General features: G+C 36.9%; 2 protein-coding genes across 4 annotated transcripts; both read left to right on the top strand.

Moving 5' to 3' along the window:
* Positions 1–1,839: 1,839 nt before the first annotated feature.
* Positions 1,840–8,348, top strand: LOC141596026 (G-type lectin S-receptor-like serine/threonine-protein kinase At1g11330). Of its 2 annotated transcripts, XM_074416022.1 has the most exons (8): positions 1,840–2,091; positions 3,330–4,532; positions 4,712–4,846; positions 4,945–5,108; positions 5,206–5,416; positions 5,528–5,765; positions 7,532–7,679; positions 7,769–8,348. In XM_074416022.1, the coding sequence occupies exons 2-8, from the start codon at positions 3,632–3,634 to the stop codon at positions 8,063–8,065; spliced, it is 2,094 nt and encodes a 697-aa protein (XP_074272123.1). In that variant the 5' UTR covers positions 1,840–2,091; positions 3,330–3,631; the 3' UTR covers positions 8,066–8,348. The 2 variants fall into 2 exon arrangements, with proteins under 2 accessions (XP_074272123.1, XP_074272122.1); XM_074416021.1 differs by lacking the exon at positions 1,840–2,091 and having other exon boundaries at positions 3,100–4,532.
* Positions 8,349–9,067: 719 nt separating this feature from the next.
* Positions 9,068–14,806, top strand: LOC141596027 (G-type lectin S-receptor-like serine/threonine-protein kinase At1g11330). 2 transcript variants are annotated; one of them, XM_074416024.1, is made up of 10 exons: positions 9,068–9,240; positions 9,596–9,737; positions 9,856–9,967; positions 10,943–12,157; positions 12,832–12,969; positions 13,073–13,236; positions 13,334–13,544; positions 13,656–13,893; positions 14,059–14,206; positions 14,297–14,806. In XM_074416024.1, the coding sequence occupies exons 4-10, from the start codon at positions 11,272–11,274 to the stop codon at positions 14,597–14,599; spliced, it is 2,088 nt and encodes a 695-aa protein (XP_074272125.1). In that variant the 5' UTR covers positions 9,068–9,240; positions 9,596–9,737; positions 9,856–9,967; positions 10,943–11,271; the 3' UTR covers positions 14,600–14,806. The 2 variants fall into 2 exon arrangements, with proteins under 2 accessions (XP_074272125.1, XP_074272124.1); XM_074416023.1 differs by lacking the exons at positions 9,068–9,240; positions 9,596–9,737; positions 9,856–9,967 and having other exon boundaries at positions 10,363–12,157.
* Positions 14,807–14,885: the final 79 nt, after the last annotated feature.

Raw genomic sequence — 14,885 nt, 5'->3', positions numbered from 1 at the left:
CATGATTTTTGACATATTAATAATCAAAGTTATCAACGACGTTTGACCCTTGAGAAGCAATTGATGGAAAGATGTTTATTAAGAAGGGAAGGGAGTATACATGATGAAGTTTTTAACATAACTCATAATGGTATGTTCTACCAAGTGTGGTATGTCGGTTATGTTGTTGAGGAACATCAACTCCGTAAGAGGACGATCCAAAGATATATTGTCTTATTATCAATCGCCTTGGGAAATTCGAAATAGAAAGGAAGATAATTACGGATGCCAAAGTTGGCAAAAGGTAATGAATCGAGCATAGGAATGACTTCCTCGGATATAAAGATTCCTTTCATTCTTAAGCGAAGACAATATACATTGAGGCTATGCTACGCTAGACAATAAACAAGAGTCAGGGACAATCACTTAATCATGTTGGAATTTATGTGCTGAAACTCATTAGTAATGACCACCCTTACGTAGAAGCGTCAAGAACAACGTCATCCAAGGGATTAAGGTTCTTATCGTGATAGAGACCAAATGTATCAAGGCCAAACGAAGGACATTCTTTACAAAGAAGTTTTCACAAATTTATCAAGTTATGTGTCGTATTATATATTTTGCATGAAACTTTTAAGGACAAGTAGGCTTCATTGTAAATAGTCAAAGACTATTTCTGTTAAAAACCGATGACGCGCGAGATTATAAGAATAATAACTCTACAATCCAATTATATCTGTGGATAGTATACAACTGATATAGTCAATACCAAATGCCAACATTTTTGTTGCGTTTTTGTGAGGGAAACTGATGATTAACCACTCTTCATCTAAATCAACTCTCGAAATTTTGTTTGCTCTCATTTTCAACATGGTTTGACTTTTTGTTAAATTTAATAGTTTTCTACTACCAGACCATGGTAAGGTAAACCAACGTTTCAGCGTTGCCATAAAATACTAACTTGGTAACTCAACGGTTTTAAATGATGTCATAAAACTAATAAATGATGTTGCCCCGTGCATTCTATGCAATAGAATCATATATATTTTTTATTGTTGTTTAGAGACTAATAATTCTATTGGAATTCAGTTTGGATTTGAGGTTGTGAGAAGTTTATAAGGAGCAAATACTCTTAATTGTAAATATATATAATCATGGTAAAATTATGTTTAAGAGATTTAACATTTTCTTTGAACACACTATATATAATTATGATAATTGTTGTTTTACGTAACATCATTCAGTTTTACATAGTTGTTGTAGGTTAAATAATTTACAAGACTCATAAAGGCCTGTCTCCGTTATTAAGGATTCATTTTGGTGAACTCCACCATGTTGACATAGAGAGAGTTTTTTATTGAATTAAAAACCAGCTGTGCTTGCGACAATGAAAAAGCAAAGTACATATTATAACTAAATCACTTGATCTTATAAGTACTATTGAATGCAAAAATTTTACGGTAAAAACACTAATAATTCATCAATCAACTATACCAACCATGAATTTTTTTTCATCAATGATTCAACATAGTTAAACTTTTTTGTTAACTTAAGAATATATTTTTACAGCTAATCCTAATATGAACCCCGTGCATCGCACGGGCTTTCCAACTAGTTACATATGATAGTCGAATAAAAGATGAGAAATATGACATTTTATAAACTTTGGTTATTCTTATATATTTAAAATAAAATAAAAAAAATAAAAAATATGGGCCATGAGTGGGTTTGGGTCTTAACGACAAAATCCAGATTCAGATTCGCGTAAATTTTTCTAGACCCATATTCACCCCTGATATATTAGGTCTATAAAAATGAGATTCATTTATATCCGCCTCATCAAGATCCAATCCAGCAAATCTGAACAGGGTTCCGGAGCCATGAGTCATGACGGTCCCAACCACCGTCCCAGGTCCCAACGGTCCAGAAGCTACTTTTGGGCTGATAAATCCTGGACTCGTACAACTCAACCCACTTAATCCCGATACATAACCGACCCGAGTGAACCGATTCCCGAACCAGGCTCAACCCCAAACAGAACCCCCATTCCAATCTTGATCGTGTTTTTTCTGTCTTCATCAATCAATCAATCAATCATCATTCATCTCCAAGGTAAGACCCCTTTTCACATTTTCACCCTATTCTTAATGCTTTTTAATTAATCATGTAAATTGATTTGAATGCCTTGATATATTGGGTTTTCATACTTGTTAATCATGGAGTGAATGTTATAAATCATCCAATTTTTTTTGTAATTATGCTTAAATTACCATTGTCATGCTTGTTACTCCCCTCCGATTCTTTGGAATTGTCGCTTTGTCGAATTTTTAAGGGCGATTTTGAACAAATGGGGCAATTCCTAAGAATCGGAGGGAATGCTGGAAACCTAGAAACCATGCATTTTGTTTCCTGGCAAATGGAGTTAGAAATGACATAATTAAGCTTAGATTACCATTTTCATACTTGTTAGTTGTTACTCCCTCGGATTCTTTGGAATTACATATTTTTCAAATTTTGTAAGGGGGGTTTCGAACACATGGGGCAATTCATAAGAATTGAAGGGAGTAATAGACAATTGAATGCTAGAAACCTTTATTTTTTTTGGCAAATGGAGTTATAATTGACATAATTAAGTTTACTCTACCATTTTCATACTTGTTACTCCCTCCGATTCTTTGAAATTGCCCCTTTTCAAATTTTGAAAGGGGGATTTTGAACAAATATGGGCAATCCTAAGAATCGGAGTATTATAATCAAAAGGCAAACAAATGATTGAGATCGAGGGAGTATTAATCAACAAGTGAATGCTAGAAATCATGCATTTCTTAGGCTAATGGACTTAGAAATGACATAATTATGCTTAAAAGTATCATTTTCATACATGTTAGTAAACAAATGAATGCTACAAATATCTATTTTCAAAGAAGAAAATAATAATACTCCGTAATTTTTTAGTTACCCGAGTCATAGCTTGTAGTTTTGTAGTAGTCAATTATAGGAGGATAGTAATTTCAAACTTTGCCTTTTCATGGGCCATCACAATTGATTGGTCACAAACGAAACGTTGAGTAGAATTTTTAAAGTCTTAGTATAAACAAACCAAATGTCAAGGCACAATTTGAGCTTACTAATCCACCACAGACTATTATTCATATGGAATTTAGTTAAGGAAAGATTGAATCTTTTAATAGCATTTAATGAGATAATTTGATGGTATTTAGACTTTATAAGAATGAAATTGATCATTTTTCTCAAAAGAGAGAAAAACCAAGTAAATGTTATGGCATTCTTGCACATTCATGTCATTTTACTATGTTTGTTGTTGTTGGGACTCTTGGGAGTTGTTTCAGGACAAGTAAACCTTAATACAACCGAATCTTTGACGGATTCCGACACGTTAGTATCCAGTAATGGAATTTTCAAGCTCGGGTTTTTTAGTCCGGGTAATTCGACTAATCGCTATGTTGGAGTTTGGTACACTCAAGGTGATTCTGATGGGAAAAAGGAAGTTGTGTGGGTGGCCAATAGGGATAATCCATTGACTGACTCTTCCGGTGTGCTCAAGATTTCGGAGGATGGAAATATTCGAATCTTGAATGGAGAAAACAAGAGCTTTTGGTCTTCAAATTTATCGGCTTCTGATTCTAGAAACATGGTTGTTCATTTTATGGATGATGGTAATCTTATTTTGTTATCAAATGGTAGTGGAAATGCCATTTGGCAGAGTTTTAATCATCCCACTGATGTGTTTTTGCCGGATATGACGTTCAGTATTAATAGTACAGTAAAGGAGATACAAGCGTTGTTTCGGTCTTGGAAGAGCCCTGTAGACCCTGCTGGTGGAAACTTTACGGTTGGTATTGATACTCGCACTCCACCTCAGGTTTTTCTATGGGATAATGATCGTCCTTATTGGAGAAATGGACCATGGAATGGTAATATTTATGTTGGTACCAAATCAGTTCTTAGTATTACGACAAACAATCCGGGAGTAGTGGACTTCGAGTTTACCCTCGCAGATGTATCAGCACACCTGCTGCAATTTGTGCACTTTGTGGTGAATTATAATGGAAGTTTGGTCCAAAGAGATTGGAACAGTAGCAGCGGAAAATGGGAAACAGTATGGTACTCGCAACAAAATGAGTGCGATTTTTACGGCAAATGTGGACCATTTGGGAGTTGTAATGCGACAAATTCACCTATATGTGGTTGCTTGAGAGGGTTTGTGCCCAAAAACAGTACTGAGTGGAACAAAAGAAATTGGACTGGTGGGTGTGTTCGGAAAACATTGCTACAGTGTGACACTGTAGGAGAACAAACGGATAGGTTTTTGAATTTAACGAATGTGAAAGTACCAGATAACGCACAGTGGGTATCAGCAGCCAGTGAGGATGAATGTAGCAGTCAGTGCACAGGGGATTGTTCTTGTTTAGCTTTTGGCTATTATCCGAGTATTGGCTGTCTGACTTGGAATGATAGCCTAATTGACATTGAAGAATACTCTGATGATAGAGGACTTGCTCTTTCCGTTCGATTGGCTTCTTCAGACCTAGGTAATTACCTAATAATTCTCGACCTTTTTCTCGTTGACAGGTGCGGCTGTGTACATCCGCCTCCGGTCCCCATCCGCGAGAGCCTTTCAGGCTCTGGGACATACAGTGTGTCAGTACTTGATGTGCGTATGATGGATTGAATAATATGATCATGTAACGAATTGTTGTTGAATTTGCAGGTGTATCTACCCAACAACAAAAACACCACTCATCTCTTTCATGGAGATCTGGAAGATGGATAGTTATTGCCGTTGTACTAGTTGTAGTTAGCATTACAGTTATACTTAAAATCAAATGGTTGCGCCGAAATTATGGTGAAAACTCTCTCCTTTTCTTTTATTACTTGTATTTTTGTGTTAATTTGCAGAAATACCATATAGCTGTATTTAACAGAACTGTGTTGTTATTGAAGGGACGAGAATTACGCAATTGGCTAAGATCATGCTCAAGGGAGACAAAACCAACATTCAAATTGGCGACTTACCTATGTTTGAACTGGGAAAAATGGCGACCGCTACAAATGACTTCCAAGAAAGCAACAAGCTCGGACGAGGTGGTTTTGGTACTGTGTATAAGGTAATGGCTAACTCGCCACTGCACTGCAATAAGCATGCTTAATTGGTTCTGTATATTTAGTATCAGCAGAAACTGAAGATGTTGCATTTGTTTGAAGGGTAAATTGGAAGACGGAGAGGAAGTAGCAGTAAAAAGGCTCTCGAAACTATCTGGCCAAGGTCTTGAAGAGTTTATGACTGAAGTGTTAGTGATCTCAAAACTTCAGCATCGGAATCTTGTCCGGTTGTTGGGGTGTTGTGTTAAAGGAGAAGAAAAGCTGTTAGTGTACGAGTATATGCCTAACAAGAGCTTGGACGCGCTTCTCTTTGGTTTGTTCTTACGAGTCTTTAGTCTTCCGGCACTAATCATGTAGCTAAGAAAGCATGCATCTTGATACAATGAGCTAACATTCCTGTATACTTTCGGTTGTTAATATCCAGATCGACTTTATCAAGAGCTTTTAGGGTGGAAAACGCGATTCAATATCATCCAAGGGATAAGTCGAGGACTTCTTTACCTTCATAGGGATTCTAGATTAAAGATCATACACAGAGACCTTAAAGCAAGCAATATTTTGTTGGATGATAAACTCAATCCAAAGATATCTGATTTCGGAATGGCAAGGATTTTTGGAGGCAGTGAGGATCAAGCTGATACCAACAGGGTTGTTGGCACCTAGTATGTACCCCTGCTTTTACAGTTTTAACAATAGTGTTACACTAGTGCCTTAAAAATTTTCTGTCAATGGCGGGCAGGGGCGAACCTAAGGAGTAGCACGGGGTAGCACCTGCAACCCCAATCCGAAAAATATCAATGGAGAAGACGATGTAATGCTACCCCAAAAGGCACCTGACTGTTAGTTAAGAATAAATAAAAACAAGACCATAGAAAATATATTAGCGTTTCTTTGATGTAGTGGTAATGTTTTCCACCTACCAACCAGGGGACGGGGGTTCGAAACCAATAGCCAGCGGTTTTGTTATTCCTATTTATTCTTTTTTTTTTCCTTGTTTCGGCTTATCCTCCCAGGCTCTCTTTCCTATTTATTTATTTCACTTTTATTTTATTGTTTCCATTTTCAAGTTTGATGTAATATACTCTTATTCATTTTTCATTTCTTTTTTCCATCCCCACTAAACTAAAAGAATAAGAAATCTCTAATATTTTCCCGCCTAAATGAATATTCTATATTTGGGCTTCATTATATCTTATCTACAATTGGGCCAAACTGCTTAATTCCATATAATTTTATTCTATTTACACATTTATATGTCTACAACTGTACAACTGGGCCAATACTGATTATTTACATACAATAACTAACCTACTACAAGATAAGAGCATTATATTGTTTTTACTTCTAAAACGAAAAAAAATTGCGAATAATTTTTTTTTTTTACACTCTAATTTAATACTATCTATTTCTACTGTATACAACGTGAACATTTAAATTTTGGTTATTTTTTTAATTTTTTTGATTTAATATATACATAAGTATATTTATTACAACACAGATACACACAAAATAGTTTCAGCAATTGTATATACGATAACAGTGTTGAACCTTCTTTTTTCTATCTCTTAATATAAAACATTACTAATATTAAGTTTTATTCTATACTAAAATTTCAAATGGAGTTAAAATAAGTTAAATATAATTAGATAATTGTTAAATGCTCTAATGTCCCTATCTAAAAAACCGCGTGTGCGCGGGATTTATACTAGTTATTATAATAATTCATTGTTTTTCTTGAACTTTTAAAGTGAAATTTGACAAAAAAAAATTTAAATTTTTAAATGATTGTGAAAACATATAAAATTTGATAATGATATAATACAATCATATTAAATGAAATCTCACATGTTAGTTACACTTGGTGGTCAGTCTGGTCACACGAATTTTCAGACTAAATATTTAGTTGGTAGTTGTAACCTCTTAAGATGTGAGAAATAATCAACATCGTATCCTCAAAATGAAAGGTATGATTAATATGGATAATAAAAAAACAAGTCATTTGTTAAAAAAACAACTATTTTCTTAAATTTCTACGTCTTTTAAAACGATTTTTTTTTACAATGATTTCGCTACCCCATATTTAAATTCTGGGTTCACCCCTGATGGCGGGGTTAGAGCAGTCCAATGTACGCAACCTTACTCTTTTGTTGCAAACACCAAAAAAGTCTATTTTTTCAGACGACCATCGCTGCATGAGCAGCCGGTGTTTCATAGTATAAGAGGCAAATTTACACCAAAAAGATAGCGAGTCTTTGGCTATGTTGAATATGCCAGTCCTGCCTTGGGTTCCACACCTGTCACCATTAATACTGGCCTTACGGCTCCTTTTTTCCGTAAGCAAAAGAATTGCAAAGTTTTGTTTGAGTTTGCAGTTTTCAGAGAATGACCTTAAGCTCTGCAAATTGCCGTGTTTTGTTTTATATTGCAGTGGTTATATGTCTCCAGAGTATGCAATGGAAGGACGATTTTCTGAAAAATCAGATATCTACAGCTTCGGGGTGCTGCTACTGGAGATCGTAAGTGGCAGAAGAAACAACAGCTTTAGGAATGAAGAGAGTTTAAGCCTCTTAGCACATGTAAATAACATCCTAGTAACACAAAATAGAATCTTTCTTACTTTTGTTCAAATTTTTCTGTACTATATTTAAAATTTTACGTATGACAGGCATGGAAATTATGGAACGAGGATGATATACTGTCGCTAATTGATCCGGTTGTTTTAGAATCGGGTTTTCAAGATGAGATATTGAGGTGCATACAAGTAGCTCTTTTGTGTGTGCAAGAATTACCTGAAGACAGACCGAACATTTCAATGGTTATCTCTATGATTGATAGTGAAGTTTCGAATCTGCCACACCCTACGCAACCGGGTTTCACTCAGAGGAGATACACTCAAAATCAAAGTGAAAACGTGACTTCTTCGGTTAACCGTGTATCGCTCAGCTATATAACCGGCCGGTAAGAGTTATTGCAAGGACTTTCTGTAACATATTTCGGTTCCGAAAATTTTATGGAGTTTCTTTGTTCGAATTAGTCATATTCTTGAATGAAGAATATAGTTTTGTTATGGGTTGAATCCTCTAATTTCTGAGCTTCATAGTTGAGAAAAGAGATCAAAAGTTAAACTTAGATGCTGTCTTTATTCTACTAGTTCATTGAAAAATTGTATATTCTGATTAATAAATAACCACAGTTGATGAAGAAAATTGCACATCTGTGTGTACGGTTTTAAGTATCGTGTGTTACACCAATTTGTAATCGAGTTATCAAGTTTTCAGTAGGTACATGACGTACATCTTTCATATTTCGAGGCAATATTAGCCACATTTAGTGTAAGAAAAAAAGTCGAGAACTAATTTTTTTTAAAATGAATTAATTTCCGAGGGGTTGTCTCGCTAACCCCCTCGTTTCGTCAATGATAGCACCCATTACGCCGGAGTACGATGAAGAATTTTTGAAGTCTTTGGTTCACATTACTACAATGATTGTAGCCGTACAAATGCGTTAAACTAAGCTAGCTGGCATATGCACGAGTATGAAATTTCATAACTTAAGATTCCATGTTCCTTGTTTTTAGATTGTGTAATGCATACAAATGAGTAATGCTTTACCTATCAACATGTACATTTTTCCTGTAATCATCTTGTATGTGTATATGTGTATTTGGGTCTAACCGATCCCAAATCATGAACTTCCAATTATTATACCTTCAGAATCGGGATTTTCAGCCCAGTCGAGTCGACCAGTCGCTATGTCGGAATTTGGTATAACATTGATCTAGAGTCTAGTATGTTAGAAGTCATATGGGTAGCTAATAGAGATAACCCATCAAATGATTCTTCCGGCGTGCTTAAGATATCTGAAAATGGAGACCTTCAAGTTATAGACGGAAACAACACGACTTTTTGGTCGTCAAATACTACTACTGCTACTGCTGCTGTAGTTGCTCAACTCATGGATACAGGAAATCTAGTTTTGATCTCAAATCCCAGTGGACTGATGATATGGCAAGAGTTTTGAGCACCCGGCAGACTCATGGCTGCCATCGGTGAAATTAACAGTAAAGCAGGACACAAAGGAAAACCCGATGCTTTGCTCATGGAAGAGTGATTCAGATCCTTCACGTGGAACTTTCAGGTTTGGTATCCTTCCTCCGACCCTCCCTGAATTTTTCACTTTGAAAGGTGATAGACCTTACTGGACGTCAGGTCCATGGAATGGGTATCTTTATATTGGAAACTCAATATGAATTCAAAAATTTCAACTGGAATTAAAATCATAGATGATCATGAGGGCTCACTCTATGTAGCCTATTCGGTATTAAACCGATCCATATAGGAGCGGTATATGGTGAACTATGACGGGCTGGTGCTTCAAAACTCAAAAGTTCTGGGATTCTGCAGAAAAGAGGTGGGTAGGTAAGTGGCAATCTATAGGATCCGAGTGTGATGTTGATGGAAAATTTGGCGTGTTTGGATTTGTGATCCAACAGGTTCGCCGATCTGTAACTGCTTGACTGGATTTCTGCGTAATAAGGTCGAGGAACGGAGGCAAGGGAATTGGACTAGCGGGTGTGCTCGAACTGCTGAGTTGCATTGTGACAGTACAGAGAAGAAAGAAGATGTGTTTTTAAGGTTAGAGCTTATGAAGGTTCTTGATTATTCCGAGTGGATATTAGCAAATGATCAAGGTGATTATGGAAACAAATGCTTGGGAGATTGTTCATGTTTAGCTTATGCACATATTATTCAGGTATTGGGTGCATGATTTGGAATCGAAGCCTGATTGACATTCAACAATTCTCTGGTGACGGAACTGATCTTTTCATTCGCTTGGCTCATCACCGCTCCTGCTGAGTTATCGGGTAAAGCTATTTCAGAACTCTTATTGTTTATGTTGCAGTTGCTGTGCTCTGGTAGAATTGATTAGCACATACCATCCATATAATGGTCTCTCTTGTGACGGTTACAAATTGTGACGGCCCCAAATGTGACCACTTTATGATAAAAAGTAACCACTCATAAAATGTTACCCGTCAAATAATGGTCACATTTTCTCATAGAAATGGTCACATTTGGGTCCGTCACAACTTGTGACGGATGAGATTTTGTGACTGATTTGAATGCCTTGATATATTGGGTTTTCATACTTTTTAGTCATTGAGTGAATGTCAAAAAGTGCATTTTTTTTGGCAAAAGGGGTTACAAAATGGCAAAAATATTTGGTGTTAATCAACAATTGAATGCTATAAACCATGTTTTTTTTTTTTTTTTTTTTTTTTTTTTTTTTTTTTTTTGGCAAATGGACTTAGAAATGACATAATTATGCTTACAAATACCATTTTTCATACTTGTTACTCCCTCCGTCCCAATGATTTGTTTACCTTTGATTAAAATATCTCTCACAAAGAATATAAAAGGTAAATAAACGACTGAGACGGAAAAAGTAACAAACAAGTGAATGCTAGAAACATTTATTTTGCAAATAAGAAAATAATAGTTTCAATGTTGCCCAAGTCATAGTTTGTAGTTTTGTAGAGTAGTAGTCAATTATAGGACTTGAATTGATTGGTAACAACTGAAAAGTTTAGTATAAAAGTCTTAGTCTGAACAAACCAAATGCCAAGGCACAATTTGAGCCACTAATCCACCATAGACTATTATTCATATGGAATTTAGTTAAGGAAAGATTGAATCTTTTTGTTGCATTCAATGAGATAATTTGACGGTATTTGGACTTTATAAGAATGAAATTGTTTCTCTCAAGAGACAGCATATCCAAGTGAATGTTATGGCATTCTTTCACATTCATGTCATTTTACTATGTTTGTTATGGTTAGGGGTTGTTTCAGCTCAAGTATATCTTGACCCAAGCCAATCCCTGACGGATTCCGACACGTTAGTGTCAAGTAATGCAGTATTCAAGCTTGGGTTTTTCAGTCCGGGTAATTCGACAAATCGCTATGTTGGAGTTTGGTACACTCAAGGTGGTTCTGATGGGAAACAGGAAGTTGTGTGGGTGGCCAATAGGGATAATCCATTGACCGACTCTTCTGGCGTGCTCAAGATTTCGGAAGATGGAAATCTTCGAGTCTTGAATGGAGAAAACACGAGCATTTGGTCATCAAATGTACCGGGTTCTGATTATAGAAACTTGGTTGTTCATTTTATGGATAATGGTAATCTTATTTTGTTATCAAATGATAGTGGACAAGTCATTTGGCAGAGTTTTGATCATCCCACTGATGTGTTTTTGCCGGGGATGACGTTCAGTATTGATGGTACAGTAAAGGAGAAACAAGCGTTGTTGCGGTCTTGGAAGAGCCCTGTAGACCCTTCTAGTGGAAACTTCACGGTTGGTATTGATACTCATAGTCCACCTCAGGTTTTTCTATGGGATGATGATCGCCCTTATTGGAGAAATGGACCATGGATTGGAAATTTATTTGTTGGTGTTAAATCAGCTCTTAGTATAACTACAGACAATGCAGGAGAAGTATACTTCGGGTTTACCCTCTCAAACCAATCAGCACAATGGCTGCAACATGTGCACTTTGTGGTGAATTGTAATGGAAGTTTGGTCCAAAGAGATTGGGACAATAGCAGCGGAAAATGGGAAACAGTATGGTACTCACAACAAAGTGAGTGCGACTTTTATGGCAAATGTGGACCATTTGGGAGTTGTAATGCGACAAATTCACCTATATGTGGTTGCTTGAGAGGGTTTGTGCCCAAAAATAGTACAGAGTGGAACAAAGGAAATTGGACTGGTGGGTGTGTTCGGAAAACATTGCTACAGTGTGACACTGTAGGAGTAAAAACGGATGGGTTTTGGAAGTTAGCGAATTTGAAAGTACCAGATAACGCACAGTGGGTATCGGCAGCCAGTGAGGATGAATGTAGCAGTCAGTGTATAGGGGATTGTTCGTGTTTAGCTTTTGGCTATTATCCGAGTATTGGCTGTATGACTTGGAATGATAGCCTAATTGACATTGAAGAATACTCTGATAATAGAGGGCATGATCTTTCTATTCGATTGGCTTCTTCCGACCAAGGTAATTACCTAACAATTCTCAAACTATTTCTCGCTGCTGACACAAGATTGTGTACATCCGCCTAGACTTGGCAAAACGGGTCAATGGGTCGGGTTCATGTCATGGCAATTCGGGTCGGGTCAGTTTGGGTCTCTCATATTTTCGAGTTATTTCGGGTCGGGTCATTTTCGAGTCAAAGCGGGTCGGATGATTTTGGGTTCAGGTCAATGATTGAGACAGAAAAAAGTACGTTTAGTATTATTCAGTTTTGATAATTGATTCTTTATTTTTAACCTTATCAATATTAAGTGTGCTTTTAAATTACTCATTTTAATTTTTTTTTATTCAATTAGAGTTGTGTTTTGTCGGGTCATTTTTGGGTCGGGTGGTTTCTGATCGGGTCATTTTGGGCCGGGTCAGTTCCGGGTCAACAAAGTTCGGGTCGGGTTGGGTCAATTCCGATTTTGGGTCAAAGCCGAGAGTTGTAGTTCGGGTCAATTTCGGATCTCGGGTCAGCCTTTTTGGGTTGGGTCAATCGGGTCGGGTTGGTTTTGCCAGGTCTACATCCGCCTCCCCTAGTTCTCCATCCACGAGAGCCTTTGAGGCACTGGACATACAGTACGTCAGTACTTGATGTGCGTATGATAGATTGAATAATATGATCATGGAGTAACAAACCCTTGTTCACTTTGCAGGTGTATCTACCCAACAACAAAAACACCACCCATCTGTTTCTTGGAAATCTGGAAGATGGATAGTAATTGCTGTTGTACTACTAGTCGTAGTTAGCATTACATTTATACTGAGAATCAAATGGTTTCGCCGAAAATATGGTGAAAACTCTCTCCTTCTCTTTCACTACTTCTATTTCTGTGTTAGTTTAATTTGCAGCATGGCCATATAGCTGTATGTAACAGAACTCTGTTGTTATTGAAGGGACGAGAATTACACAGCAGGCTAAGATCATGTTCAAAAGAGACAAAACCTACATTCAAATTGGCGACTTACCTATGTTTGATCTGGAAAAACTGGTGACCGCAACAAATGACTTCCACGAAAGCAACAAGCTCGGACGAGGTGGTTTTGGTACTGTATATAAGGTAATGGCTAACTCGCCACTGCACTGCAATAAGCATGCTTAATTGGTACTGTATATTTAGCATCAGCAGAAACTGAAGATGTTGCATTTGTTTGAAGGGTAAATTGGAAAATGGAGAGGATGTAGCAGTAAAAAGGCTCTCCAAACTCTCTGGCCAAGGCCTTGAAGAGTTTATGACTGAAGTGTTAGTGATCTCAAAACTTCAGCATCGGAATCTTGTCCGGCTGTTGGGGTGTTGTGTTAAAGGAGAAGAAAAGCTGTTAGTGTACGAGTATATGCCTAACAAGAGCTTGGATGCTCTTCTCTTTGGTTTGTTCTTACGAGTCTTTAGTCTTACGGTACTAATCTTGTAGGCTAAGAAAGCATATTCATGATACAATGAGCTAACATTGCTGTACACTTTCGGTTGTTAATATCCAGATCGACTTTATCAAGAGCTTTTAGGGTGGAAAACGCGATTCAGTATCATCCAAGGGATAAGTCGAGGACTTCTTTACCTTCATAGGGATTCTAGATTAAAGATCATACACAGAGACCTTAAAGCAAGCAATATTTTGTTGGATGATAAACTCAATCCAAAGATTTCTGATTTCGGAATGGCAAAGATATTTGGAGGCAGTGAGGACCAAGTTGATACCAACAGGGTTGTTGGCACCTTGTATGTACCGCTGCTTTTAGAGTTTAAACAATTGTGTTACATTAGTATCTTAAACTTTTTCGATCAACAGGGTTGTTGGCACCTTGTACCGCTGCTTTGGCTATGTTGAATATGCCAGTCCTTTCCATAACTCTGAAAATTGCCATGTTTTGTTTGATATTGCAGTGGTTATATGTCTCCAGAGTATGCAACAAAAGGACGATTTTCTGAGAAATCGGATATTTACAGCTACGGAGTGCTGCTCCTGGAGATCGTAAGTGGCAGAAGAAACACTAGCTTTAGGAATGAAGAAAGTTTAAGCCTCTTAGCACATGTAAGTAACATCCTAGAAACACAAAATTAGCACTATTTCTTACATTTGTACAGATTTTTCTGTTCTATTCCTAAAATTACTGTATTACAGGCGTGGAAATTATGGAACGAGGACGATATACTGTCCCTAATTGATCCGCTCGTTTTGGAATCTGGTTTTCAAGATGAGATATTGAGGTGCATACAGGTAGCTCTCTTGTGTGTGCAAGAATTACCCGAAGACAGACCGAACATTTCTATGGTTATTTCAATGATTGATACTGACTTTTGCATTTCGGTTCTCCCACGCCCTACGCAACCTGGTTTCAGTCAGAGGAGATACACTCACAATCAAAGTGAAAACGTGACTTCCTCGGTTAACCGTGTATCGCTCAGCTATATAACCGGCCGGTAAGAGTTATTGCAAGAATTTCTGCAACATATTTTCGATCTGAAAATTTTATGGAATTTCTTTTTTTCAAATTAGTCATATTCTTGAATGAAGAATATAGTTTTGTTAGGGGTTGAATCTTCTGATTTCTGAGCTGCCTTTATTTTACTAGTTCATTGACATTGTATATTCTGATAAATAATTTCCTCATGGAATGGCATTTTTCTTTTACTGGCGGGGCGTTTGACTCTAATCTCATCGGTCCTATCCAATCTCTCAAATTACTTTCTATCGGTTTTTAGAATTCCGG

The sequence above is a fragment of the Silene latifolia genome, chromosome 8 (genome assembly GCF_048544455.1).
Source record: "Silene latifolia isolate original U9 population chromosome 8, ASM4854445v1, whole genome shotgun sequence".
In the NCBI taxonomy this organism is placed as follows: Eukaryota; Viridiplantae; Streptophyta; class Magnoliopsida; order Caryophyllales; family Caryophyllaceae; genus Silene; species Silene latifolia.
This window is presented reverse-complemented; position numbering and strand designations above follow the sequence as displayed.

Coding starts and splice junctions, on each gene's coding strand:
- LOC141596026 (XM_074416021.1), top strand. CDS start 3,212: ATGAAATTGATCATTTTTCTCAAAAGAGAGAAAAACCAAGTAAATGTT. Junction 4,847..4,944: donor ATGGTTGCGCCGAAATTATG/GTGAAAACTCTC, acceptor TTGTTATTGAAG/GGACGAGAATTACGCAATTG. Junction 7,680..7,768: donor GTTTAAGCCTCTTAGCACAT/GTAAATAACATC, acceptor TACGTATGACAG/GCATGGAAATTATGGAACGA.
- LOC141596027 (XM_074416023.1), top strand. CDS start 10,894: ATGGCATTCTTTCACATTCATGTCATTTTACTATGTTTGTTATGGTTA. Junction 12,158..12,831: donor ATTGGCTTCTTCCGACCAAG/GTAATTACCTAA, acceptor TTCACTTTGCAG/GTGTATCTACCCAACAACAA. Junction 12,970..13,072: donor ATGGTTTCGCCGAAAATATG/GTGAAAACTCTC, acceptor TTGTTATTGAAG/GGACGAGAATTACACAGCAG.